This window comes from Miscanthus floridulus, chromosome 15, assembly GCF_019320115.1.
Source record: "Miscanthus floridulus cultivar M001 chromosome 15, ASM1932011v1, whole genome shotgun sequence".
In the NCBI taxonomy this organism is placed as follows: domain Eukaryota; kingdom Viridiplantae; phylum Streptophyta; class Magnoliopsida; order Poales; family Poaceae; genus Miscanthus; species Miscanthus floridulus.
Genome location: NC_089594.1, coordinates 5,519,551 through 5,547,229, shown reverse-complemented (window position 1 = coordinate 5,547,229; position 27,679 = coordinate 5,519,551). Strand labels below are relative to the sequence as shown.

The 27,679-nt window shown below is 46.6% G+C and overlaps 3 protein-coding genes and 1 pseudogene across 7 annotated transcripts; 2 read left to right on the top strand and 2 right to left on the bottom strand.

Annotated features, from left to right (window-relative positions):
- Nucleotides 1–607: 607 nt before the first annotated feature.
- LOC136506887 (probable indole-3-acetic acid-amido synthetase GH3.9) lies at nt 608–1,448 on the top strand (annotated as a pseudogene).
- Nucleotides 1,449–3,826: 2,378 nt separating this feature from the next.
- LOC136509506 (uncharacterized) lies at nt 3,827–7,530 on the bottom strand. Of its 2 annotated transcripts, none has more exons than XM_066504281.1 (7): nt 5,462–7,530; nt 5,223–5,380; nt 5,044–5,135; nt 4,893–4,954; nt 4,655–4,813; nt 4,483–4,565; nt 3,827–4,399 (listed from the first exon to the last, which is right to left on the bottom strand). In XM_066504281.1, exons 1-2 carry the CDS (start codon nt 5,966–5,968, stop codon nt 5,264–5,266), a joined length of 624 nt encoding a protein of 207 aa, XP_066360378.1. In that variant the 5' UTR covers nt 5,969–7,530; the 3' UTR covers nt 3,827–4,399; nt 4,483–4,565; nt 4,655–4,813; nt 4,893–4,954; nt 5,044–5,135; nt 5,223–5,263. The 2 variants fall into 2 exon arrangements, with proteins under 2 accessions (XP_066360378.1, XP_066360377.1); XM_066504280.1 differs by having other exon boundaries at nt 5,059–5,135.
- A 6,484-nt stretch (nt 7,531–14,014) lies between these two features.
- Nucleotides 14,015–16,374, top strand: LOC136508717 (uncharacterized). Of its 4 annotated transcripts, XM_066503469.1 has the most exons (8): nt 14,015–14,133; nt 14,233–14,340; nt 14,429–14,925; nt 15,026–15,097; nt 15,183–15,251; nt 15,372–15,736; nt 15,848–15,925; nt 16,014–16,374. In XM_066503469.1, exons 6-8 carry the CDS (start codon nt 15,468–15,470, stop codon nt 16,372–16,374), a joined length of 708 nt encoding a protein of 235 aa, XP_066359566.1. In that variant the 5' UTR covers nt 14,015–14,133; nt 14,233–14,340; nt 14,429–14,925; nt 15,026–15,097; nt 15,183–15,251; nt 15,372–15,467. The 4 variants fall into 4 exon arrangements, with proteins under 4 accessions (XP_066359566.1, XP_066359565.1, XP_066359564.1 ...); XM_066503468.1 differs by having other exon boundaries at nt 14,233–14,925; XM_066503470.1 differs by having other exon boundaries at nt 14,051–14,340.
- A 539-nt stretch (nt 16,375–16,913) lies between these two features.
- Nucleotides 16,914–25,260, bottom strand: LOC136508716 (uncharacterized). The gene is made up of 8 exons (XM_066503466.1): nt 24,922–25,260; nt 24,502–24,807; nt 24,297–24,382; nt 18,499–18,538; nt 18,267–18,353; nt 18,150–18,199; nt 17,124–17,213; nt 16,914–17,056 (listed from the first exon to the last, which is right to left on the bottom strand). Exons 1-8 carry the CDS (start codon nt 25,110–25,112, stop codon nt 16,917–16,919), a joined length of 990 nt encoding a protein of 329 aa, XP_066359563.1. The 5' UTR covers nt 25,113–25,260; the 3' UTR covers nt 16,914–16,916.
- Nucleotides 25,261–27,679: the final 2,419 nt, after the last annotated feature.

Here is a 27,679-nt window from a genome sequence, read left to right as displayed (position 1 = left end):
TTAACAAGCAAGGGTGCTACTAGCTTCCAATTTGTCAGGCTTTACGATGTACCTCTAACAATCACAAACCAATGCGTCTCCAACAATGACACATTATTTTTTTTTTAGTAAATTCTGATTTGTCCCTGAACTTATTATTAAAAAAACAACAACAACAACCTCAAACTCAAATATCAAAAAACCTACCCCTTAATTTTCAAAAGTAGATGAATTATAAACACCTAAAATAGTTAAATTGATTGCGGTTGTAATTTCAAATAACATGGCATGTGGGCCCCACATAACTTCAGTTTTTTGAATCACGACATCTTGTATTGAATTTTTGAGCTCCTAAATGATCTCAAATAAAAATAGTGGTTTAGATAAATCAGACTACAAATAATTTTCTTAAAAGTATCCAGACAATCACAAAAATATTTTTTAAAAAAAAAATCTGTCCAAATAATTTTACATGGAAAAGTAATGCAATAAAAATCATAAAATCTTGTTTGATATTAGAAAATTCATATAATCTTTGTTTTAGTTTGGAAAATTATTAAACAAGTTTTAATTTTTCTAACGCCATGCTCTTGCTTTTGATGCCTAGCTTCAAATTGTTCGGATCTTAATGGACTCATGGTGCTTATTTGCTAGTCTAAGCTCTCGTTATCTATTATAATTAGTTGATGTTGATTGTTCGGACTATGTAGAAACAACAGTGGAGACCGTAGTAAGCGTTGGTCCCTTGCCCTAGATAAATTTTTAAAGCGTTGACGCCGTGCAGGAGCGCGTGCTGGCGGTGGATCGCGCGGCGTCCGCGCTGCTCCGGCCGCGCGGCGCCGCCGTGGCGGACTACACCAGCCGCGCGTGCGTCGAGACCGCGCCGGGGCACTACGTCATCTACTGGGAGCTGGAGGGGTTCACCATCACCGCCGCCGCCAAGGACGGACGTGCTGGACCGGTGCTGCCTGGAGATGGAGGAGGCCCTGGGGTCGGTGTACAGGCAGAGCCGGGTGGCCGACGGCTCCGTCGGGCCACTGGAGATACGGGTGGTCCGGCCGGGGACCTTCGAGGAGCTCGCGGACTATGCCGTGTCACGCGGCGCGTCCGTCGGCCAGTACAAGGTGCCCCTGTGCGTCACCACTCCGGCGGTCGCCGAGCTGCTCGACTCGCGCGTCGTCTCCAGCCACTTGAGCCCGGCGTTGCCGCACTGGACACCGGGCCGGCGCTTCCAATCCGATTCTTTCCGACGGGGAGCTGGAGGGGTTGATCGAGGCTCTGCTGCAGCATCGTTTTGTCGCGTTCTAATAATGGCAACAACATCAGCTTTGTAGTACAAAAAAAGTTCGAGCTAGATTTCTGCCCACACACCCCTTTTGCATTGCATTGCACCCACAAATAAAGTTGCACATTGCACTTCAGCAACAATAAAAGCTCCTTGATCATGAGTGCCATCTCATTTGATTTTATATAAGTGAACATTCGTATTGCTTATTTGCTTTCGTTATCAGCTGATTAGGTCAATCATTCTCTTATCACGAGTGAGCGTAACTTGACGTTTTTTTTCTGAGTGCCAAAATATTTGGAGTTGGGATTGAGAGTTGTTGGAGATACATTTTTTTTAATCTTGCCAAAAATTCTGAATTAGGAGAGTGTTTTGATTGGGAACACTTGATGGAGATGCTCGTGCTCCTACATTGTTGATAGGATGCCTATCTGATTAATAAAACATGATCATTCTTCATTTTTTGCCGTAAAGACTTTCCATTTGGCACTAACACTATGGGCCGGCACGGGCACGGCCCGAGCACGGCACAGGCACGGAGCCCATAGTGTCAGTGCCGGCACGGGCACAATGTAGGGCCGTGCCTGGGCCGCAAGTTCGGCCCGCGGTGCCGGCACGGGCACGGCACGGTTAATGGGCTAGCACGATTTTGACCCGCTTATTCTCCACCTTAGATGACCAACTGATGAACTACAACCGTTAGATAGACATATATAAGCATCTTCTCCTCTCCAAACCCTACCTTTCTTTCTCTCTATCTCTCTGTCCTCTCATTTCCTCACCACGACGCGGAGAGGCGGGCGGCGCAGTCACGACGCGGAGTGCGCAGGGGTGGGCAGCACAGTCGCGGGGCCATGCCTTGAGGGGCTCAGGGTCGCGGCGCGCCGGCATCTACAGCAGCGGTGGAGCAGCGCGCGGCGGGTGGCGGCGGAGGCGCGCACGGCCGGCAGCTGTGGAGCAGCGCGTGGCCGGCAGCCGCAGAGCAGTGCGTGGCCGGCGGCGGAGGCGCGCGCGGCCGGCCGGCGGCGGCGAAGCAGAGCGTGGAGGCGGCGCATCTTCTTCTCCAGCAGCTCCAACTCCACCATGCCTGGACGACTCGTGCCAGCACGGTACCGATGGGCCGTCGTGCTGATGGGCACGGCATGGTAGTGCCGTGCCTAGGCCGAGGTCTCGGCACGGCGGCACTATCAGGCATGGCACGGCAGTGCCGCCGTGCCCCGTCGTGTCTTGCTCAGCCGTGCCGTGCCAGTGCCAGTGCCGGGCCGATCTTTATTCTGCCGGGCTCGAGACAAGAGGCTAGATTATATTATTATATTATTATATTATATATTATTATCTTCCATGATTTGATCCACACACAACTAATGCTCAGCCTTGTCGCAACCCTAATTACCCACATGGGTCTCAGCGATAACTACGGACGATGTACGTGTCATGTTCACACTTTTGGCGTGTACTGCATTCGAGTCATTTGTTTTGTAGGACGGAGCAGGTATTAGTTGCTAGCTACGTAAGCCGGGCTTTGTTTGACAGATTCTTTTTTGCCGTTTATTGTCGTCTCCTACTGATCAAACCACAGATAAGCAATCATTTAGGGAGTGGACATGTATCAAATGTAGCTTGTGCTTGTAGATCCAGTTGGTTTGTGATCTTTCTTTTCTCGAATATGCACGAGTGTGCATATCATTTTAAGGAAGAAGAAGCAGTTCAAATAAAAAAAAAAAACCCTCAGCCGAGGCCAGGACTCGTGAGGCTACATCTTGGACTACCTCCCATGAACTCGGTGGGAAGAGGACTAACCCCCCCCCCCCCCCCCCCCCCACCCCCCCCACCCCCCCCCCCCCCCCCCCCACCCACCCCCACCACCACCACCACCACCACACACACACCCGCGTACGCTAGACTCCCTAAGTGTTTTGCCCCGGCTTGAACCCAAAGCTCTGCCAGCGCCTTGATAACGTGCAGTAAATTGCCCACAGAAGATGTCGAGTCCCTGAAGCAGCGGGCGTTGGTTTTTGATCTTTCGAGAAAAAAACTAAGTATATATATGCAACAACAAGATCAAATACTCATTCCAAAAGACCCTATATCTCAGTAGTATATATATACCCTACAAGAAGATTCCAACCTTATCACCTTAGCATGCATTATTGGCCCACACGTAGGACATGATTATGAAAGAAAAAAATAAATCAAGTGGAAGTTCAAATTCAACTTTATTAAGTCGCATACTAGCTGACCAAATGATGAATAGAAATGAAACCCACGTGGACAACGTTGATTAATTATAAGTGATCACGTATCTATTGCCCCAATAGCCTGTAAAGATTCCATATATGTCGACATTGAAATGCCACACCGACAAGCGACCAAGACGACATGTGTACTATACAGTAATCAAAATAATCAACGATCTGACCGTAAATCAGTGGTCGCTAGTGGCAGTGGTCACAGGTAATACTAGTACTATACTGGTAGCGATACGAGAAATGATATCGAGATCTGCAATATATAGTTCACTTTATTTAGTGCTGAGTAATTTTGTGTGTGTAAACCTCGCTCCTTCATTAGAGTAAGTATAATAGCAGGCTATAAGCCGGCTGAATGTTGACATGAAGGAGAGAAGGAAGAAGAGAGAGAGAGGGCAAGTGGACTGTAAGCTTACAACTGGTTTGGGCACAAGAACCAAGAAACTTTATGAGAGAGACATGTAGACCATGTATTAATAAAGAGGAGCTAACTACTATACAGGTGGGCTGAGAGAAGACTGCACCCATCGACAGCTTCCCAGGAGGAAAGCAAATCACAAACTCGCTCAACTCGGCCAAGCTGGGCCAACTCATCCCCAGCACGAGTCAAAAGAAAAGTGCTCGGCTTAGATGACGAAGGACGAACAGCTTCAGCATCTGCAACAGCAGGGGAAGGGTTGTTAACAGAACCCTCCCCCCACCACTGCATCAGCACGAGCAGCGGCTTCGAGGGCGTCTAGCACAGACAACCCGGATGGCAATTGGGCACCAGCAAGCCCACCAGCAGCACTATCATCAACCTGGTGCGCTACTTGGGAGGTCACTAGGTCTTCAACAGATTGCTCCTCAACACGGGGCTCAAGAGGGGCACCACGTGAAGGGGAAGCTACAAAAACAGAGATATAAATCTACAAGGACGCAGAATACAATAATTATACAAAAGCTAGAAAGACAAGACAAGAAACTTACCAGCAGAAGATTGTTCCAAAGACTTCTCAGCCTCAAGCCTCCCAGCATCAAGAGCCTAGGAAGATGAAGCATCCTCAGAGGACCTAGCAAAAGAACTCAGATCCATCAGAAAAAAGAAAAAACAAAGCAAATCATCAGAAGAAATAACTAAAAGAAACAAGAAAGGACTTACTTGATAGCCTTGTTGAAGCTAACAGCCACTTCCAAGAAAATAGAGTCAGGAAGAGGCACAGAGAACAAGTCATCAACAGCCACCCCAGAAGAAACAAGAGGGATGGCTGATTGAATAGGCACAGCAGACAGTACAGGGGCACAAGGGGGCCGTGCACGACTATAGGAAAAAGAACTCAGTTAGAACAAGACAATCAAGCTCAAAGGACACAAAATATAATAAGAGAATGAGAACTCACGACCGAAGAGCAAGAGGAAAATCATCGTGACACCTCCTCATTTACAGTGACAGACTGTCCATCTATCAGGAACCAAAAACAACCCGGATCAATATACAAGAGCTGAACAAAGTCAGAAAACAACAAAGGAAAAAGTTTGGTACAAGCTCACCTACGAGAATATTACCTGTCGAGGAACGTTGATGAGTTGAGCGTCGCCTCTTGGGCAACGACTGTTTAGAAGCAGCCTCAGTCCGCCGCTTCCTAGATAACAAGATGTATTGAGCAATTCGAGGATCAGGAACATACTCAACATAGGAGTGTTGACCTTCAAACAAGCCAGTAAACAACCTGGCGGAAGAAGAACCCGGCCCGGAAGGAGCAGCATCATCTCAAGGTTGAATTATGTCATCAGCAGTTGCCTCCTCTTCGACGGCTTCATCATCAGTCGTATCTTCAGCAGCTGCCGCAGCAACAGGAATAATGAGCTCAAAAGCCCGTCTAAGACCCTATAAAAAAGGACAAATAGCAAGATTAGAACAAAGTTTTACAAGAACTACAATAAAAAGAAGTCAGAGATATATACTTACCTCAGGAGGAGGATGAGCAGCATCATATTCGTCAATGCGAGCAGGCATCGCACTAACATTACTAAAAACCCGCTTCAAGCGGTCAAGAATCACTTCCACTGGCAGCTCCGCATCAGGAACAAGGCGAGAGGAATCCTTGGGACCAGAGTATTCAAAACCAAAGTTCTCCCTCTTCATAATAGGTTGAACCCGGCGTCGAATGAAGCTGGCAACCAAGCCATTGCCAGTCAGACCAGCCTGTTTAAGCTGACTAACTCGAGCCAGCAAAGGCTTGATTGCCTTAACCTCAGAAGTTAAAAGTTTATCCTTCCAGACAGGAAGGGCACTTGGAGTAGAAGAAAGATCAGAAGAAAAAGGAGTGGGTTTTGGGACATAGAACCATTTTTCGGTCCAATCCTTGACAGAGTCAGAAAGAGTAAAGGAGGGGAAGCTGTCCTTAAATCCCTGACGGGATTGTAAGATGCAGCACCCAAAAAGAGGAGGATTGGCAGAGTCAGAAAGTTTCATACGAAAGAAATGTCGAAACAGAAGAAAACAAGGAGGAATTCCAATGAACGCTTCGCAGAGATGTGCAAAGGCAGAAAGAAAAATAACCCCATTAGGGGTAAGATGGTGAAGCTGGATCTGATAAAACTCAAGAAACTCAAGAAGGAAGTCGGACGGAGGAAAACAGAGCCCCGCCCGCACAAAGGGAATAAAAAAGAACAGATTGGTTTGGAGTAGGAGAAGGAACTATATGTTCACCTGGGAGTTCGAAACCAGAAAGGAATTGCTCTTGGATCAAGCCATGAGGAACCAGCAAGTCCAATTCCGCCGCCTGCATCGATGGCTTGGGGAACTACTTCTGCATCCTCCTCATGACAATAAAATCCAAGTTCCCAATCTTCTCCAAAGTCTCTTCTTCGTCAACAAACTTGCCCTGACCCTTCTTCACCATCAATCGAAGGCAATAAGCAGCAGCAAGGCAATAAGCAGCAGCAGAGACAAAGAGGGAACCTAAATGGCAGCAAAAAGCGGAGATCTAGGGTTGCGGAAGCAGCGCTAGGGCTCCAGAAGATTTGGGGAATTTTTTCGCAAGAGCAGATGAAGCCAACAGTAACGGGGCAGTTATTTTTATAAAGGGAATTTACGCGGCCCACGCGGCCCAAATGATGCGGTTACCAAAAATTACCGTTCCGCAATCAGTGGCATGCACGATAGAGAAGGAAAGCAACGACCCGTTCAGATCATAACAGTCAGATGCCAAACCAGACCGTTCACAAGGAAACAACACAGAAAGAGGGATACAACAAGTTGGTAATAACATTAGATCACAGCCAAGCGTACAGAGAAAGGATTAATACAAGAAAGAACTCAGATACAACGACAGACAACTCGGCCTCCAACAGAAACAATCTAATTATTAATTTCTCTGATCAGAAAGACATTGGGATTACAACAAAGTACAAGATCTAATGAATTCGACAAAGAAAGCAAAGGAAATCATTCTAGAGTGGCAGCGAAGAACCCAGTGGAATTTGAGGTTGCAACCTCCCGCAACAAGATTCGATATTGCCAGGCAGGATAAAACAACCTGGACGTACTTTTCTCCAAAGGAAAGACACACATCCAGATTGCTATAGATGGTAGAGGCGGTACCCACAAGTCATCCAAGATTGACAGCGACAACCGCTTCAATATGGAAGAACCCGGCACCTAATCCCGACACGTGCTGATCTACACCGGACTGAGCCACAATGGCACAGCAGAAGACAAAACAATGGTTGATCTACAACGGACTATCGAAGAACAAACCGGACCACGCGCCAATCATCACTGTAAGGAGAGCAAAAAGAATAAAAGGCAGGCACTGGAAGATCAGGCAGCGCAACATGCACCACCTACATCACAAGTCCTACACCATTTGCCTCAATGCCCCTTATAGCTAAATACCACCCAGATATTAGCCTGCTACTAATCCCTATCACAAGACCTACACCATTTACTAGCAGAAGAGATAAAAGAGAGACAACAAGCCCGAGGGCTCGTCAAGCTCACAAACTATAATATACATGGCTACAAGAGAATGGAGAAAAGACTACAAGTGGGATACAACAAAGAAGCATCAGACTGGCAGTATTTATAGAACAACACAGGTGCACATACACCAAGTCTATGAAGAAAAAAGATTCTAAAAGGACAATCTTGTGAGTCACAAGGACTATAGTAAAAGTCAGGCGTGACTAGACCATCACGAGAGAATAGTGCATACCCAGGACAGCCGCAGTACAAGACAAAGCATATCCAAGAGTATATTCCACAACAACAGTACAACCCGTGAGGACATATATTGAATTCTTCAACAACCAGTATGACAGCAGCAATGATCGGCCAAAGAAACAACTCGGAACTCAAGAGAGAACTCGTCACCACAAGGAGAGCAAGTATCAAGACAAAACAGAACATGGGAATATTTTCATCATTTCAGTCATAAGGGTACAAGATTACATGGTTTACAGAATAATAATAAGAGAGAATCTCTAAATACCATGACAAGGAATCCCGTGGAATTCGACTACCACAGAAGACCACAAGTCACAAAATACAAGGCAAAGCCAAGGCTACGATAAAATCACCACGGTAAAGAACAGGAAGACCCTAGTCAATGCCTAGCAGAATAAAAACAACCCGAATATACTACAACTTCAAGAGGTGAAGCAAATCCTAAGTTGTGGACAGTGAGACAACCACGTCCTAGACGAGCACACCGATATGGTCACCAAACTCCAACTCAGGGTCAGCTAGTAGGAGTCCGGTGCAAACATTGACCGCCAAGAGGGTGGAGCGCACCACATCTGCCAACCCAGGACCGGCAACAGTGACAGCCCAAAGATTGAAAAGCAGATAGAGCAGGCATGGAAGCCACATCACAAGAACTCTTCTATCTGCTCCCTCAAACTTCTCAGGAAAATCTCCCCGAGGGGTGTTGGCGGTCCTTATTGCATAATTTTAACCGCCATTTGCCACATAAAATCCAACCAAATAAACACCAAACCTAGTGATAGGGTTTATAAACTAATACATTCCACAAGTTTTGGTGATTTACCATGTGCAGGGCAGTATAGATGAAAAACATATCAAAATGCACAAGAGAGAGGAGAAAGCGCAGTGCAGAAAACACATTTTCAGAATGCGCAAACACAGAGAGAAGAAGAAGCCCACCTTCATAAACAATTTGGGCCAGTACCCAACGTAGTTGAAGTCCAGGCCCATCCACAGACCTGCCACATCAAGGAGGAGCTGAGGGGGGCTAGCCCTGGCCACCGCACTAGGGGCACGCCCGCACCCTCTCTACTGTCGTCTGGGCCCTCCTCACTATGGCGGTTCCACATTGATGGCTTGAGGTCGGTTGTGCAGGGGAGAGGCAAGTTCAATGTACCTACACGCGTCTAGAGGTCGGTTTTGGGCATTTAGGAGGAGAATATTCCATGAACATTCCTCCACCCTCCTATAAATAGAGGCACCTCCCCCTCTCTCACACACACCACCAAGGAGCAACACCACCATACCTCAAGATGTAGTAGAGTAGCACTAGCCTAGTTGGGAGTTAGGGAGAGAAGTGCAAAGTTCCGGAAGAGCCCTCGAAGGACCGGTACAATCTTATATCGGTCCTCTGTAAGACTCGAGTACTTTCAATATATTTATCTTCTCTAAGTTACTGTTTTGTCCTTATGGTTATCTAGTTATGCCTTAGTTCTTTAGCTAAGTTTGGTCGGTGTAGTGGTTTACTCTTTGGCATGGGATCTCCGTTCGACCGAATGCTCTAGTTATCATATGTGGCTAGAGTAGTAACCGCTAGCATAGACGTGGTGTCTGGGCTAGGGTGTTACCTGAGTTTGCGCCCAACCCCACGGATAGTTGTGGTAGCCCCCGGGGTGACAGCTCGGACCAGGCCTTTGTATTCCACCACGTTTGGGTTGGTGTTTTCGTAGAGCTTTTGGCTGCCTTCTCCCGGTTACCCCTTCCCAGTCTTTTCGAGAACCGGAAAGGAACAGCTGCTCCGAAGTGCCTTAGTGTGACCGCTATGCTTGACCTTCGCTTAGTTATCCCTTTGGTGTGAACTAGAATAGAAGCACGGTAATGGAGGAGAAAATAGGAACCTTGACCTCTCCCGTTGACCTCCCAGCTTAGTCTATCTACTCTGCTGTCTTTTTATGGAGTTCTCCTGTGTGTGTCATTTACCTAAAACTCGAATTATATCTTTTACCCCCACTTTAGTCTAGCTGGTACACTAGTTAGCAGATACATGATGGTTAGTTATCAACTTTATCCATTGCTTCCCTGAGGATAAATACGATACCCTGGAATACTCCTGGGTGAAAACTACAACGGTATTCGTTCGCTTGCGGATTTATCTGTGTGCGTTAACAAATACCAACAAGCTTTCTGGCACCGTTGCCTGGGACTACAAACCTGGTAGTGACGCTAAGAAATGCCAACAAGGGGCACAAGAACTCTTCTAACTGCCACCCTATCCATCATCAAGTGGGCAGGGCCCGGGGGCTGCTCAACCTCGCACATCAGTATACACATAGATGAAAGACACAAAGGGGACTCAAAATTTTTTCCTACTCAAGGCAAAACTACAGATCATAAGGGAGATACTTATAGCCAGCAAAAGGGCATGCAAGGCCAAAGATCACGAGAAAAAGAAAGAAGCAAGAGACAAAAGAGCAAAACAACAAAAGAAGCAAACAGTGGCAAAAAGCAAGATTCCTGTCAACAACAAGACATGCAAGCATAAGAAAATTTCCACCCGTGGATGTACAGAACCTACTCGTGACCAATATAGACAAAACACAGAAGACACACTTCAAGATCCTTTAACCGGCTTCTTTACAAAAGAAAAGAACCCGGAGAAGGCTCGGGGGCTGCAAGTACCCACCACAGAGAAACATATTTTCAATTTTTTGACCCTCCAGCCTTTTGTACAAAAAAAACAAAAGGCTCGGGGGCTACACTCAGTGAGTGCAATTTTAAAATTGCACTCTCTCCACGACCACAAAAGAACCCGGAGGACGTCAAGACAAGAAGACCTTTTTACTTTTTGTGCCAAATAGCAAGAAGCTCGGGGGCTACACTCACTGAGTGCACTTTTTGCGAAAAAGTGCACATCAGCCACAAGAAGAAACAAAGAAGAACATCTCAAGATTTCACTTCAAGAAAAACCCGGATCAAGTCTACAACAACCCGGCCCTTGAAGCTCAATTATGAAATACTCGGGGGCTTGTCGATGGGAAACCCTATGGGCCCCCTATAGACCGTACTACAAGAAAGTGGGGCCTTAGTAATAAGGCTCACGGCCCAATCATCAAGATGACACGGAACAAAAGCAACGTGCAGAATCAAATCTACAACTCGGACTATACAAGGAAAGGCATCTAAAGCATAGCTTAGGACTCTAACCTTGTATCCGAGTAGTATTCAAACAACCCTCTGCAACATCTGGACTATAAAGGGCTGCTGAGTGTATCACCTGTAAACAACGCATACTCAATACTCAAAGCAACATGACACAAATAGGCTAACGCCGACTGGACGTAAGGTTATTACTCGACCAAGTCGAGGGCCTGAACCAGTATAAATCGTGAGTCTCTTTGCGTAACCGCCGAGTTCCACTATTCGCCGAAGCCCGAACAACTGTCCTGGGTACCCCTGTGGCAGGCTATCGGTGGTAAAACATCGACATGGATGAATGTTTACTTCAAGACCCTTCAATTAGTTGCATGAATAACTTCCTTGAGTCAATGTTTGAACTGGGTTTACTATGCTTGCGTGACATACCTGACGAAAGGGTGACGATGAGTGATGTGGTTGTGACACTGAACAAGATAAAGAAGGATTATTCTCGTTCTACAGCAGTAACAGGTGCCACATCATTTGGTGCTGACAACTGAGTTACTGGACATACTTGTTGCTAGAGAATACCAAATATTCTCTTGTTATTAGATGCACTGCCAATCATTGAACTTTCGAAACAAATAATAACAGTGAACAGAGACATAAGGTTTATCCTGATTCTTCAAAGTATAATGTGTATGATGAGACTTCCTTGCCTCATACAGAGGAATTTCCATTGTTATGTAAACTGAAACAGAAACCTACTTGTAGTAAAAGTTTTGCTTTCCAAAATTAATAGCAAAGCATTACATGGTGCAGAAGAAAGTGAAACCTACCACAGTGTAAATGCAGCTACTCACATAACATTTCTGACGAAAAAATGGCTAGCCTACAAGAGATCTAACCTAGCAATTTCAACTGCAGACTGCAGTACATACCTAAGAAAAACAGTTTCCTGCCACTAAGCTACTCCATCCTACAAAGTATAAAACATACACAACAATCATATCCTACTGATCAAACTATAGATTAGCAATCATTAGGGAGTGGACAATGGACACAACAAATGCAGCTTGTACATCCAGTTGATCAAGCCACAAATTTCAGGCAGCGTGGTAAGAACAGAACCTTGTTTCACACCTGACCTGACACCTCACACATGTGTAGTTTGCAGAACTACCACAAACCGAGCAGTGCAAACCCAGGATGGAAATATTTTCTAGAGCATATAGTTAGTATTACCAAAACTACTTGTCAATGAGCCCAATCCTTCTTCTAGAAAAAAAATAATAAGGCCAATACTTGAAATGGTTATGTTATACTGGTTAGATAAAATTGGAGAGTACATTGACCTCAACGCTTGAGCAGACAAAATGTCTCGAGAGCTGCAATTCTAACTTCAGCACAGTTAATACTCGGAAAGGAAAGGGAATTGACGTCTTCATTGATGAACTGTATGGGAAAAACAGCTTGGAGTAGGAGGAAGAAGGGGAAAGCAGGAGCAGTCAGTCTCAGTCTCAGTCCAATCCCCATGTTACCTGGGCGCGGTTGTCAGAGCTGGCGAGCGCGGACCAAATTTGGCGTGGACGCCATGCGGCGCGTGCGCGCGCTGGTCTGGCGGAACGGCCCGATGTTCTCCTCTTCCCCATCCATCTCCGGTCACCAACAGAACAGAGCCAGGCAGTGCGGCGGCCGGTGGACACTGAGAACTGGGCTACTCCGTTGGATTCCCACGCGTGTGTAACGGATCGCTGGATCTTGGGCCAGGCCGGAGCCGTCTGGTTAGTAAGCAATGGATCACTATTTTTTATTCACCCTGTGCCAAGGTCAAGGGGAATTGAAAAAAAGGGGTATATATTATAAAAAATAAAAGTTCAAGGAGGAATATTCTGTAGTAAGATTTATCACTGTTATAATATCAAAAACAAGATTTATCACTGTTATTTATACTTTCTCTCTTAACGCCAAACTTGATAGATTATTAAAAAAATGCCAAACTTTATCTAGGACAAATTATTTTAAGGAAAAGATTAGTTTCTCGTCCCAAAAGAATTTTGTGCTTAGTTTTTTTTGCCCTTTTTCTTTTGAACTTGCCTATTTAGCCTTAAAAAAAATTTGTTTAGTTTCTTGCCCCTACCGGTGCTAACTTGTACACGAAATGACTCTTTTACTCCCTAACCATACATGTTGCTGGACAAACAAACAGCTTGCTCGTTTCCATTTGTTATGAAACATATATTCATTTATTAAGTTTAAGTCCACGGGTTGACACTTGTATTGGTATTTTTCTGAATTCATTTTTAAAATGGTCTTTTAAAATTTAATATGGCTATTCTTTTAGTGGTAGACAATACATTGACAGCAACACATCTTTGTTGACTTTGTAAATCTCGATATTTACTAGCTAAATCTTTCGGATATGCTCATATAAGGTGTGGGTATGCATATATATAGGACGAAGTGTGTAAGCATATTGTGATTAAAAAAACTAAAAATAACTCACCGTTACATACAATTATGAATTATTGTATAGGGTATAAGGCTAATCTTCTTCTTATTTGAACTGCTGCCAAAATTTTATTGACCATATCCTATTGTTGAGTGAACTTTCAATAAACGAGCCAATAATGTACTAGTGAAAGTTAAATAAAAAAAATGTCTTCTCAATACTAAATACGACCGCCATTTCTATTGAGGTAGAATTATTACATACAACAAATGCATGGGATTATAAAGTTTTTTTTCAAGTTAAATTTGCAATTATAATTTTATTCTTTGCAATAAATGTAATATCTAGTAAAAGTTGCTAAACTTTGACTAGACTGTAGACTCTAATCAAAATGTCAATGAATTATTTAGTATTATGGACCAAATTTACAATTTAATGTATGAATGGAGGTAAAAAAAAGATCGCACTTATAATTTTTCGTGTAGCACTTTGGTTTGCTCATCTCTTTTTCTTCTGCTATTTTGTGGCTTTGTGTGATTGATTGGAAATTTGGAAGAACCTATCCGTAGTCAAAGCACACGGAGCAGGCCTCCGCGCCCAGGGGGCTATAGGGATCAGGAAATGGGCCGGGCCGCAACGTGAGTCGGTTCGTCAGGTTCCTCTGCTATCAGACCGTTTGGGCAAACAAACTCTGCTCCCTCCTCCCTCTCAGACGAGGATAGGCGCGACCATCAGAAGGAGCGGGGGCGGTGACGGAGGCGGGGGTGGAGACCGAGGGAGAGGCGGAGGTGGAGGTGCTTCCCTTTCGTCGCGATCCCGCTCAGGGGACGACAAGCGACGCGCTGTACGCATTTCTATTTCTCCTCTACCAAAATTTTTGTGCTGGTCATCAATCTTTGTTCATGGATTGAGGTATGGATGCCTTTCCTTCCATGAGGCGCAGCGGAAGCGGAGTTGGAGCTGCGGGCGGAGGAGTCGGACGCGGAGTTGGGGGTGGAGGTGGAGGCGGAGACGACCCTGGCCGCCAGCCTCATCAGGCGGCAAACACAGAGTTTGCTTCTACCTTTCTCCCTACTAATCGCTCGATTCGTGTTTGTTTGGCGTGAGATTGAATTGGGTTCGTTGAAATTGAAATCAAGGGTTCGTTGAAATTGACATCAAGGACGAATTGGTCGGCTGTCATGGATACGTGCTCTTGTTGGAGGAATTTGGATTTATTATTGGATTATTGGATATATAGTATGCTGGCTGAATGTGCTAGGGTTATGGAATTCATTTGAAACAAGTTTTATTTAATCGATCAGCTGTCATGGATACGTGCTCTTGTTGGAGGAATTTGGATTTATTATTGGATTATTGGATATATAGTATGCTGGCTGAATGTGCTAGGGTTATGGGACCGGTGAGATAGGGTATGGATGTCGTCCAAGAGTAATCGGAATTCTTTGAAACCATGGATTTTATGGAACTGGAAGAATATGCATAGAATCGGAAATATTTGAAACTATGCTTTTTATGGAACTGGAAGAAGGAATTCTTTGCTGCTGGAATAATTATGGAGTTCAGTTATTTGGTTTTGAGGCCGGTGGAGTATGAGACTTCATTTTTTAAACAAGTTTATACTGCCATGGAAAAAGTAAATTCCACATCTTGTGTTTAAGGTTCAATGTAGCAAATTAACTGCATCTTATGTCACAAACGTTCTGAATATATGCACGCATCTACTTTTATTGTAGGACCGTACTCCCTATTGAAAAACGCATTGAGGCTTATGATGGTGAAAACGAGGAGCTTGACAACTTGGAGGCGTAAGTTGCATTTAGGCTTACATGCATGTTATTATAAGCAAGCATACATATGATCCGTGAAATTGAGTATAAACTCCATGTACAGGTTGTTATCAGTACGTGAGGAGCCACCTTCTTTGCAAGAATTTCTGGGAGCCGGGCCTATTGCTGCAGCGTGAGCGTTCTTCTTTTTCATTGTTTAAGATGGAGTGTTTTAAACTTTATTTTTCCAATAAAGCAGCGTGAGAGGCCAGTGAATAAAGTTACTTGATAGATTCTGGTTTGGTTGCTGCAGAGATGAAGTGCAGGTTGAGCAGGGTGGGAATCAGATGACTTACAAGCCTGCCTTCGCCAAGGGGAATGGAACCGTGCGCTCGACATATTGACTCAGATGGTGGGAGAAGGAAGAGCTGCTGCAACTGCCGTGAGCAATGATGCACATCCTCTAGATATCACCAGAGCACACCCTGAGCTCGTAATGCTGCTCCGAGGCCAGGCATTATTTGATTTAAGGGGAATGGGTAATGCTAATCGGGCTCATGCATACTACCTCAATCATATTTGTGTGATCTACCCTGATGGTTTTAGCACCGGCATTGAGTTTGTGGACAAATTGTTGGTTGAAATACATGCAATGGTTCACAGAGAGGCGCTGCCAAGGTCTGTACTGAAACTAATTACACTTTGAATGCATAATTGATTTACACTTTGAATGCATAACTGATTTACAAGCTAGCTTACAGGTGATCTAATGGTTTGCTTTTCATATAGAAAATGTCGTTTCAGTGACAAGAACAAAACTCGCCAGTGTGTTAACGACTACCTAAAGATCTACTTCCCTGCATTCGGGTAAGATGTAGTCCCAATTGATCAGCACAGATAATAAAATTCTGTTTAGTTGAACTATATGATAGCTATATCTATCACATGCATGCAGGGATATGGAGATACAAGATGGAGCGGTACCTGTAGGTCCATTTGGTGAGAGGCAGGGTAACCAGGTGCGTTGCCTAGTCTGCCACGACTTCAAGAAGAAGAAATTCAGCGAGAAAAAGCTATACTATCACCAGCTATGTGATCCGGAAGGAAGACAGGCGCTGTGTCTGGCTTCCACCGAGTACATACGAAAAAAGATTCGTGATTCTCTCGCAAAAAAAAGAGGCAGCAACAGCTGCGCATCCTCCTCCTCTTCAGGATGGCGCACCGGTACCAGCAACAGCAGCGCATCCTCCTCCTCTTCAGGATGGCGCACCGGGTCCGTGAGTGTTGTACGCCTAATCAGTTGTTTTTGTATATGATGGTATATTACTCGTTGTCTTTGTATACGATGGTATATTACTCGATCGGATCAGTTCTCGTCTGTTCCATAGGCAGACATTGTGATTGTGGTGTATAAATCAGGGTAGTCTTCAGTTGTTCCTTACTGTATATATGGAGATGAGTCTTCAATTGTTTATTTTGGAGGAGCAAAGTTAATGGTTGTCTCCAAAATTAACATATAATCAGAGCCTTAGTGTTTAATCCAGAACCAGACCATATAGGACAGCATTAACTTATAATCGAAGGTCAAGATACAGACATCCCACAAAAAAATCAGTAGAACATTAGGCTATTTTAGGGGACTGCAGGGGTCGACATGCACATGGACACTTTTCTCTGAATAGACTATGCAATAGTGCTAATAGTTTACAAATTGCGTTAGATCAAGTTCAACTCGCTGCCACTGCCACCACCGTCATGCAGTAGGTTCGTAAGTCCAGTTCCTCGCCAAGCCAAACACAGACGCCTCTTATACAGAGCTCAGAGCTGTTGCCGGCTTGCCGCCAGAGGCACCTGGCACTCACGCAATCCACTCTGGGCCAATGTATTGTGGGTTGGGACGACGCTGGCGTGGGACACGAAGCCCGGCAACAAGATTCGAGGCAGCCGCTGGCGCCTTGGTGATTTCAGCTTCCTCTCTTTGGGTTGCGGCCTGGGTAACTGAAGAGTGAAGACACGATGTCAGGTAGGACCATGACACAATAAACATTAACACGAGTACTCATACCTGTGTCATTAGTGGATGAAACTGGAAACATTTTAGCTGGTGCTGGTGGAGTAGACAGCATACCCTCAAAGGCTGCAGTACTTGGAGCATCTGCAGGGCATAGGAGTTTCAAGTGAAAGGTGATACTTATAAAGTACAAGAATTGTGCAAGTGTGTGTGTGCATATATAACAATGATGCCAAGAGAAAATTTGGTATCGCACAAGCACAAAAAAGGTTATGTTGTATTGTACATATGCATCACAAGTACAAGTGAAAAGATGAGACCAAAAAAAAGAGCAAGACATGAGGTGAGGTCATGACTCATGAGGACAACCAATGTTTAATAAACTTAAAGAAAGCAATACCAGTGAAAGGCAAGTAAAGAAGGATAGAAATAATATGAGATCTATGCTAAAGTATCATGAGGAATCAAACAAGAATCATTGAATGTGTTGCATCAAGTTATTTTTTGCAACATATTGAGCATCTAAGTTTTGCATCACCTAAATTTCACCTCGGCACACATGATCCACGGCACTATGAAGCCAAGTTCATCATACAAGATAGATGGTAAAGAAAACAAAAAACAAAGTGCAATCAATTGCTTGACTTATTGATTAAGGTAAGAAAATAGAAAGCTAGTATCTTCATTTCCAAAATAATATGAAACTGATGCACATGATTGTTAGAGGTGTAAAACTCATGTCATAATCAAATATACGACAATTATACCAAGGCACAAGAATCATGATGTTCACAGGAGAGTTATTGCCACTGCAGGCCAAATGTATGTAAAACCTACACCGCACATGCACTGGGCACACGGCACACCAGTGACGAAGCCAGAAAAAAATTTAGGAGGGGCTAAAACAAAAGAATAGAGGCATTTTTATCTTCTCTTAATCTTAGCCCCTCCTACCTAATACATATATACATAAAATTTTAAGAGAGGACTTAAGGGGGCTCCACATGCGCAGGATGGGTAGGGGGGGGGCTAGAGCCCCCCTAGCCCCACCGCTGGCTTCGTGCCTGCGGCACACCATACCTGAACAATTCGTCTTGTGATTAACCTTCTTGTGACTAATCTGAGGAGGCCTGAACAAGCAAGAAGCGTGAGTGGCAGTAGGGAAAACAAGCAAAGAAAGCAAACTAGGTAGAATACCTTTTTGGCAGAAAGGAACGGGCAAGGGTCCGTGCCGGAAGATTGGTATTATGTTTTTGATGATTCTTAGGAGTATTCCGCCATGACCTGCAATAACAAGATACATATTTCTGACTCAATTGGACGACTAGATTGAGCTACTTGTGTGGGCATTGGATGAGATCGAACTTAGCCGAGCTGACTTGGAAACATATATGTATATCAAGACTATATGAGAATGTGTGATGCATACTCAGGATGACCAAGAGACATATAGCGGGGTAACCGTGTCTCACTACAGGAAACTGGCTCTTTGCCGACTGCAATTTTCTTTGCCAACTGTTTTTTTTCGACACTCGGCAAAGAGGTCCCTTTGCCAACTGGAATTTCCTGCAGTCGGCAAAGCAGGATTTGCCGACTGCCTGGCTTTGCCGACTGCCAGGCAGTTGGCAAAGAATTGCAGTCGGCAAAGGCAGGCCATGGTTGACGCCATCCACACCGTCACCTTTGCCGACTGCCACTCCGTCAGCAGTCGGCAAAGGCGCAGGCTTTGCCAACTGCCATCCTCCCTGGCAGTCTGCAAAGAATTTTTATTTTTTTTGATTTTCGATCCCAGTTTTTTGTGTTGCCTTGATACAGTAAGTACATGATATATTCCAAGTTTGGGATCATTTTGATTTATTTTGCTATATTTCGTAGATTTTTTCTGTTTCTTTGATTTTTTCCGGCAGCTCCAGATTTAAACTGCAGGTACATGAAATAATAGAATCCGGCCATTCAGAAAATGATATTCATGATGTTTGGAGCATGTTGAGGCCGTGTGCGGGGCCTCGCGTGAAATTTCGACCGTGTTGGTGTCGGAACACGCCGAGCCACGCGCGTGAAAAGTGTTTTTAAATTTTATAAATCGAAACGGAGTCCGAAAATGACGAAACTTGACGACGTGTCTTGTCATCGCATGCGGAGGCTATGGTAAAAATTTGAGAAAGTTTCAAGCAAGTGGCGACGTCGGGTGGCTAAAACCTGGACATCTCCACATGCGCTGGTCCCTCCCCGGCGGCGCGGCCATCCCCGGCGGCGCCCCCCCTCCCCCCGCGCTCCCCCCCCCCCGCGCTGGGCCACCCCCGCGGCGCGTCCCCCCCCCCCCCCCCGCGCTGGCCCCCCCGCGCTGGGCCCCTCCCGGCGCCGGCCGCCCCGCCCAGGCCCCTCACCGGCGCTGCCCCGCCTCGATCCGGCCCTGGCCAGGCGCGCCGCCGCGTGCAGCTCCGGCGTCGGCCCCGCAGCGGCCGCGGCCTCGCCCCGACCCGCCCCGGCGCTATCGCTGCCCCGCCCCGATCCGGCGTGCCCCGCTCCGTCCGCCGTCCGCGCGCCGTCCGCCGTCCACGCGCCGTTCGCCGTCCGCTGGCCCTGCGTCGCCGTCCTCGCCGCGCCGTCCTCGCCTCGCCGTCCTCGCCTCGCCGCGCCGTCCTCGCCTCGCCTCGCCGTCCTCGCGCGCGCCTCTGCTCCACGCGCCGGTGACGCCGTCCGTGACGACGAGGTAGCAGTACTACTACTAGTAGTAGTTTACTTTGTTAATACCTGCTTATATTCTTCTGCATGGATTGGAAATACATTTGTGGTTGTCGGCCATCATGCCTGACATGTATATGTGTTTGTCGGCCATCGTGCCGTCTTTTCTTGCAGGTTTGGTAACCTTCCCGTACAGGGGAGGTGCTGCCGAAATTTTTCGTTCTCACTAATTGTTTTTCTTTTTCAGGAGGGCTCCCATTGGAGGCTAGCCGGAGGAGCACGATTCGGCACTGCCCCGCTAGCCTTTCTTCACCGGCACCTGTGGTATGACCCCTCTTTCCGCCACATGTAGTCGTAGGTCGCGTTACCCAGTTAGGCGTCTCCCGTCCGAAACGGATACGGTTGGAAGTATGCGTTCTTCGCATATGTATAACCGTATCCGTTTCGGATTGTCCACGTTATTTGGACAGCCCGAGGATGCGCAGACGAGGTTAGCTCCCATGTTCCGCTCCCATCCGAGTCGGAGTTTCGGCAGGACCTCCCCGTTGTTCTCTGGATACACACTCTCCCCGCCGGGACGTGTATCGGGAGAACAGCGGGGAGGTGCTGCCGAAATTCCATCTAGGACGGGAGCGGAGCATGGAAGCTAACCTCGTCTACGCATGCTCGGGTGGGATTAGGACCTATCCTTCACCTATTAGATGGTAGGAGCGCGTTGTAGATGCACTTGCTGGTTTTATCACATGTTAACATTGCCGCATGACAGAGCATGGGTGACCGTGAGTGGATGTACTCGGGCTTCGCAAGTAAGAGCCACGAATGGATCAGGGGGACGACTGAGTTCCTAGAGCATGCATTTGGCCCAGCTGCTAAAGGGTCGATTCGGATGCCGTGTCCCTGCAGCGAGTGCAGGAACAAGAAGAAGAAAGTAAAGGCTTAGGTGTTGAGAGATCTGTTCAAGCACGGGTTCATTCCAAACTATACCCGTTGGCGCCACCATGGTGAATACCATCCTATTAGGGACGAGGTGGTACGACCCGTCCTCGAGGAGTATGATGGCGATGCCGGGATGGCAGACATGATGGCAGACTTCCACGAAGCACGGTTTGGTGAAGGAATGGATGTGGAGGAAGATCCGGAGGAAACCGCGAAGGCCTTCTATGACATGATGGAGTCGGCACAGAAGCGATGACGACGATAGTGATAGAGATGACGACTCCACGCCCGAGATATTGCCGTTCGCGGAGATAATTACGAGGCCATGTAATACTATATTGTTATTATTATGTTCCTTTACAAGTACTTGTCATTTATTTATGCTAACAGTTTTGTTCTTTGTCATTGCAGGCACTCGACAAAATGCCAGGCGGACGGCGGCGGCGGCCACATTGAGCAGTACGCTCGGCGTACCAGGTCCCCCCGCAGGAGACCGCCGACGACGAGGAGGAGGAGGAGGAGGTGTTGGTGCGCGGGTCGTCCAGTAGGGGGTCCCAGCCCCCCAGCGGACATCGCCAGGCGACCAGGAGGCTACCATTCTCGTCCTCGCAAGGGGGGACGACGTCGCGTGACGACGAGCGCGGCGGCGACGACGACGACGACGATGACGACGACGACGGCGACGACGCCCCTACACCAGGCGAGACGGCTTCGACTTCGTCAGGCGTGGCCAAGGTGTACTCGCGCGGGCCCACGCAGCTTCCTAGGGTGCAGCCGCAATTCCACCAGCGCCCGGTGATCACACCCGTGGGCCAGACGTAAGTAACCATTATTGATTTCACTACTTGTTCATATGACATGTCAAAAATCGAACTGAAGACTAACAATTGTTCTTAATGACTCGTGCAGTTCCTGGAAGATTATGAGTGGAGCAGGTCAAGCACGCCATATCAATGGCATCCAGGGCCTCCTGATTAAGGAGTACTACCCTGGCCTTGTCAACGTCAACGGCGAGATGAAGGTGCCCACCAAGTGGTCCCACTTCTACCTCGTCGAGGAGGGTGGCGAGACCATCGCGGCAAAGATAAAGAGGGAGTTTTGGGTGAGTCTTTCATCGCACCGCATTGCTAAATAGTACGCATTCGTCGGACTTCTTGCAAAAAGGAAATGCTACATGATGTGTCTGTGTGTAGGACTTCTTCACGTGCGAGGAGGGTAAAGCGGCCCAGGCGGCGCGAGTGCAGGAGGCGGTCTGCAAAGATCGTCTCAAGGACCTGTACCATGAGGCGCGCATACAGGCCATCCGCGACTTCCACGCCAACGTGCTTGGAGAGAACATCAAGAAGCCCCAAATCCGCCAGAGAATGAACTCGAGGGAGGCCGACCTCACCCAAGCGCAATACGAGCAGGTAATTAAGTATGACAACATTCGTTCAGATTCCTTCAGTGAAACATTACACTAATCTTCTCGCATGTCAAATACTTGATGTCATGCAGGTGTGTCCGTCGTGGTGCGACAACCACAGGGAATGCTGGACGGAGATTGTGCGCATGTGGCGCACGGATGAGGCGTACGCGAGGCGCGCCGACCGTCAGGGCCGCCGCGCGCAGATGCGAGGGGTGTCACACCACCAAGGGAATCAGCCCCTCCCCCAGTTCATGACAAGATGGGTATGCGTCCGTTCATGTCTTAATCCTTGCGCTCAATTGTCAATACTTGTAACCATGTTTGTGTTTTCAATGCAGACGCAGACGCACGGTGGGCAGGAAATCAACGAGTACACCGCGTACCTCCTCTCTCACAAGGGCAAGGCGACGGATCCGAACAACGTCTACAACCCGGAGGACGGGCCCGATGCGTACACCAACCCCACCGCCTATGAGAAGGCCACCGAGTACACCGTCGCGGCTCGCCAGCGCTACGGGGAGACGTTCGACCCCACCGCCGAGCCCCTGGACACAGACCTCCTGCAGAGGTTGGGACCAGGGAAGCAGCACGGCCGCTACTACATGGCCCACAGCGCCCTCGACCCGTCCTAGGTTCCTACGCTGACCCAGGTTCGATCCACGCCCACGAGCTCCAGCGACATCCCCGTAGCGCCCCGGCGGCAGTCAGCGTCACAGGTAAGTGCCGTTTCGTTCGTCGTTCACTCGTTTCGCACCTGTACATACAATCAACACTGCGGATGTAATATTGCAGGCCCAGATGGAGGCCAAGATGGAGGAGAGGATCGCCACGTTGCACGCGCAGATGATGGCGCAACAGATGGCTTACCAGCAAAGCCTGCAGCAGCACTACAACACTCAGATGCAGAACATGGCCAGCTTCTTCCAGTCCATGCAGACGCCCGGGGCGTCTACACCGCCTCCTCTTCCAATGTTCGCTCCACCACCTCCTCCTCCAGAGTTTTTTCCTGTGCCTGCTCCTGTCGCTCCTAGAGGGACCCCGGTGAGTATATTGACTCTTGCTTTAACTTGTGCGTCCATGCTGCAGATACTAATGACATCACTTGGCGTTTAACTTGTGTAGGTACAGTCGGCGGGTTCGAACCAGTCTCCTGGAGGTCCCGGCCATCAGATGATGTCGTATCCACCACCTGCACCCTATCCACCGTATCCACCTCCGCGTGGCCCTCCTCCGACGTACTCGTGGCCGCCGGTGCGCGGAGGGTGGCAGTACGCGCAGGCGCCTCAGTTTGGTCCAACGGGGTTTCCGTGGGCAAACCCTGGGGGCTCTAGGGGCGGAGCGGACGACGAGACCGGGGACGGCGCGACGAGCTAGGTACTTGTCGATTCTGTTATCATGTATCCACCGTATCGTCGAAGTTGTTGTCATGTATTTCTTTTCTTCGTTATGGACCTAGACTTGTTATGTTGAACTTCGTGTGATGGACGTCGACTTGTGGTGTTCGACGTGTTGGACTTCATGTGATGGTTGTAATGCACTTGTGTGGTTGTTATTGTGACATATATGTGAGATATATGTGATGTTGTGCGTTATTGTGATATATGTGGTGATGTTGGCGACAAATGTGATGAAATTGTGATATAAATGGTGCTACCGGTGCTTCTGGTGAAATTGGATTATAATTTGTGATTTTGCAGGGTTTTGATGCGAGAAAACAGAAAACAAAAGCAAAAAAAAAATTCCAGCTTTGCCGACTGTTTACAGTCGGCAAAGCTGGGCAAAAAAACCCCAGGACAGAATCTTTGCCGACTGCAACTCTGAAAGCAGTCGGCAAAGAACATTTCAAAAAAAAATATTTTCTTTCTTTGCCAACTGCCGAGCTGGCGGCCAGTCGGCAAACAATTTTTGAAAAAAAAAATTCTTTGCCGACTGCCGAGGAACCAGCAGTCGGCAAAGCCTGCCGTCAGGGCTGACGACGCCACGTGGCTATGCCGACTGCTGGCGTGGCAGTTGGCAAAGGATTTGCCGACTGTGTGCCACGTGGCAGTCGGCAAATCCGCCTTTGCCGACCCAGGCTTTGCCGACTGCTCTTTGTCGACTGCCACGTGGCTTTGCGGTCGGCAAAGCCTTTGCCGACTGGGTTTATGCCTTTGCCGACCGGGGCAAGCAGTCGGCAAAGAGGCGTTTTCCTGTAATCTTGGCTTTGAGCTCTGGGCACTTGGCAGCCAAGTCCATAATGCCCTGCACTGCCGTGGGCTTGAAGCGCCCATATAGCCTGGAGGACCTGCACGAGAAACCAACGCCACGGCCAGGGTCAGTGGACACACTCACGCACACACAATTTTAGCAACTGATGCATATTTGCAGTGCTCGGAAGCCAATCAATGCAGTACAGGCGCGCACTTGGTGTCGTCGGAGCGCATGGCGAGCAGGAGCCTCCGTATTGCGATGCGGTCCCGGTCTGGTTTGAACCGGAGGTAAGCGTACATGCGCCGGAAGAGAGTCTCGACGGAGCGGGCCTGGCCAGCTGCAAAGGCGGTGAGGACGCGGAGAACCAGGATGCGGTGGTTGAGCTCGTCGGCCTCGCGGCTGCAGTCTCGGTAATTGACGAAGCTGAGGGCGTAGGACGAGGCGGCGGCCCAGCGGTCGCGGAGCATCATCCGCCGGAGGTGCGCCGCGTCGAAGAAGACGCACGTCTTCCGCTCCACGCTGCGATTGCCCGATTGCGATATGGTGTTCAACAAATTGCATCAACAGCTGGTCCGTCAGAAAGAGGTGGGGGGAGCAGAGAAACTGAAGAGGTGAATGCGGCGGCGTACGTACGTGTGGGCGGTGCGGTACAGGCGGTGCCGGCTGAGGAAGGAGATGAGGCGGCGGAGGCGCTGCCCCGCCGAGGCCGAACGAGCGCCGCGCCGCCTCCTCGTCGTCGTCGTCGTCATCACGGGGGAAAAAAAAAGAGGAGAAGAGGGGAACGGAAGAGTCGTGGGTTTCGGGAACCAAATAAGAGGCCTCATGACAATATATCATCGTTGGGCCTTTCCCCTCGAACATGTTGGGTCGGATTGGAGAAGGGCCCGTTTGCTTTGCCTGAGTTCCGAAAAGGAAAAGAAAAGGTCCATTTAGCTCCCTAAATTATCGTCATTTTCCTCGAATTTTGAACTCTAAAATCAGAGTATCAGACATCTTGCCCTCTCAAATCTCAATACCAATCGAATTACTTCTCTATCCTATTTTGAAGTGTTTAAAGGTGGTTTTATCTTTTTCTTTACTTAAAAAATCTAGTACATACTTGATAAGATTATTAATAAACAACATTAAATACCTCTATTGCTTCTATAAATTCCCCAAAAAAGTCCTAGAGATATATAAGGATACGATAAATCTAAAAAATATTTAAAGCTTGTGAAAATATATTTAGAAGCTTCTAAAATTTAGACTTACAACTCTAGAAAAAATCAGAGAATATCCATAATACTCAATAAAATGTCCTAAATATTATACTTAAGATGCAACTAGCACGAATGCATGGCATTAATGCATTTGACATTAATGCATGTTGCATTAATGTTGGTTGCATATCGTAATTTTTCCATGATAATCTTTAAAAACATATTTGGACATCGTTTAGAATGTTTAGGGAATTTTCTAGTTTTTTATATTGTTTTCTCCTTTTTAGATAAATGTAGTTTTCCTGGTGCTTCTAAAGGTGTTTTTTTCAGAAGCTCCAAATAATTTAATTGGATTTCGTATCCCAATCTATCGCTACAATTTTTCTTATTTTTATAAAGACTTGGACACAACCGTTTGCCCAGCTATCAGGGTACTTAATAAAGAGAGAGTCATGAAACAACTTTATGTACAAACCAAAGAGCTTCACACAAATGAGGCGGTGGAGGCGCTGGCCCGCCGAAGCCGAACGAGCGCGGCGCCGCCTCCTCCTCCTCCTCGTCGTCATCGCAAGGGCGAAAAAAGAGGAGGAAGAGGGGAACGGAAGAGTCGTGGGTTTCGCTATGAACCAAAGAGGCCTCATGACAATATATCGTTGGGCCTTTCCCCTCGAACATGCTGGGTCAGATTGGATAAGGGCCCGTTTGCTTTGCCTGAGTTCCAAAAAGGAAAAGAAAAGGTTTATTTAGCTCCCTAAATTATTGTCATTTTCCTCCTTGAATTTTGAACTCTAAAACCAGAGTATCAGAAATCTTGCCGCTGAAATCTCAATACCGATCAAATTACTTCTATGTCCTGTTTTGAAGTGTTTATAAACTTGGTTTATCTTTTTTTACTTAAAAAAATCTAGTACATACTTGATAAGATTATTAATAAACAACATAAAATACCTCATAAATCCCCAAAAAAAGGTCCTAGAGATATATAAGGACACGATAAATCTATAAAATATTTAAAGCTTGTGAAAATATATTTCAAAGCTTCTAAAATTTAGACTTACAACTTAAAAAAACAAAAAATATCCAGAATATATTCCATAAAATGTCCAAAATATTATATTTAAGACGCAACTAGCACAAATGCATGGCATTAATGCATTTGACATTACTGTATGTTGCATTCATGTTGGTTGCATATCGTAATTTTCCATGAAAATCTGTAAAAACATATTTGTACATCGGTTAGAATGTTTAGGAAATTTTCTAGATTTTTATATTGTTTTCTCCTTTTTAGATAAATGTTGTTTTCCTGGTGCTTCTAAAGATGTTTTTTCAGGATTTCGTATCGCAATCTATCGCTACAATTTTTCTTATTTTTATAAAGACTTGGACACAACCGTTTGCCCAGCTATCAGTGTACTTAATAAAGAGAGAGTCATGAAACAATTTTATTTACACACCGAAGAGCTTCACACAAATTTGGTTTAATGCTGATAAACGCCATATATCATCCCAGAGGCAACTCTTTTACCGAAGAAGACAATATTGTTTGGAAATGGATCGTTGATGGAGTGTGGTAGATTGCAAAAATCGGTGTATGAATAAGTTTTTTTTTTCATTTGAGATTATATATCAAGGTTGATTACATCGATATAAAGGTGCTAAACTGTGTGTAGCACTGCAACACGAACAATTCAGCTGTATGTGATCTCTTTTGTACCCTTTAATTTATTTCTTAAATTATTACAAGCTTGCTTTGCTGTTGTGGGTTTTTTTTTCTATGTTTTAATTTGTGCCTATACAAAGGTTTTTAGGCTTGTTTTCCCTTATAAACTAGGTCAATTCTATTCTTTCTGATAAAAAGCAGAGCTTCTGCCGTTACATTCAAAGAAAACTACAAGCTTGCTCATAACTTTCTGGAGTAGGTGACAATATTAGTTCAGCAATCAGCATAACAGAATAATCACAGGTAAGGTTACAGCCATCCCTCGAAAAAGCTATTTCAGGGGCCGAGGGGAATGTATGTAATATTAGAGCTATGTTGCTACTCCGAGTATTGGTAGAGAGAGTAATCTACTTCAAACGCACGAGATCCGTTACATCAAGTTTGACACTTTGACCCGCCGGCCACCACCGCCTGCTGCCAAGGCCACTGGCACTCATGCAATCCACTCTGGGCCAGCATATTGTGGGTT

What these genes read in the sequence shown, in the direction of transcription:
- LOC136508717 (XM_066503469.1), top strand. Translation starts at nt 15,468, where the DNA reads ATGGTGGGAGAAGGAAGAGCTGCTGCAACTGCCGTGAGCAATGATGCA. An exon ending in CACAGAGAGGCGCTGCCAAG is followed by an intron (nt 15,737 to 15,847) that starts GTCTGTACTGAA and finishes CTTTTCATATAG; the next exon opens with AAAATGTCGTTTCAGTGACA. An exon ending in ATCTACTTCCCTGCATTCGG is followed by an intron (nt 15,926 to 16,013) that starts GTAAGATGTAGT and finishes ACATGCATGCAG; the next exon opens with GGATATGGAGATACAAGATG.
- LOC136508716 (XM_066503466.1), bottom strand. Translation starts at nt 25,112, where the DNA reads ATGAGGCCTCTTATTTGGTTCCCGAAACCCACGACTCTTCCGTTCCCC. An exon ending in ATGCGCTCCGACGACACCAA is followed by an intron (nt 24,383 to 24,501) that starts GTGCGCGCCTGT and finishes TTTCTCGTGCAG; the next exon opens with GTCCTCCAGGCTATATGGGC. An exon ending in ATGTCTCTTGGTCATCCTGA is followed by an intron (nt 18,354 to 18,498) that starts GTATGCATCACA and finishes TTGTTATTGCAG; the next exon opens with GTCATGGCGGAATACTCCTA.
- LOC136509506 (XM_066504281.1), bottom strand. Translation starts at nt 5,968, where the DNA reads ATGAAACTTTCTGACTCTGCCAATCCTCCTCTTTTTGGGTGCTGCATC. An exon ending in CTGCTCATCCTCCTCCTGAG is followed by an intron (nt 5,381 to 5,461) that starts GTAAGTATATAT and finishes CCTTTTTTATAG; the next exon opens with GGTCTTAGACGGGCTTTTGA.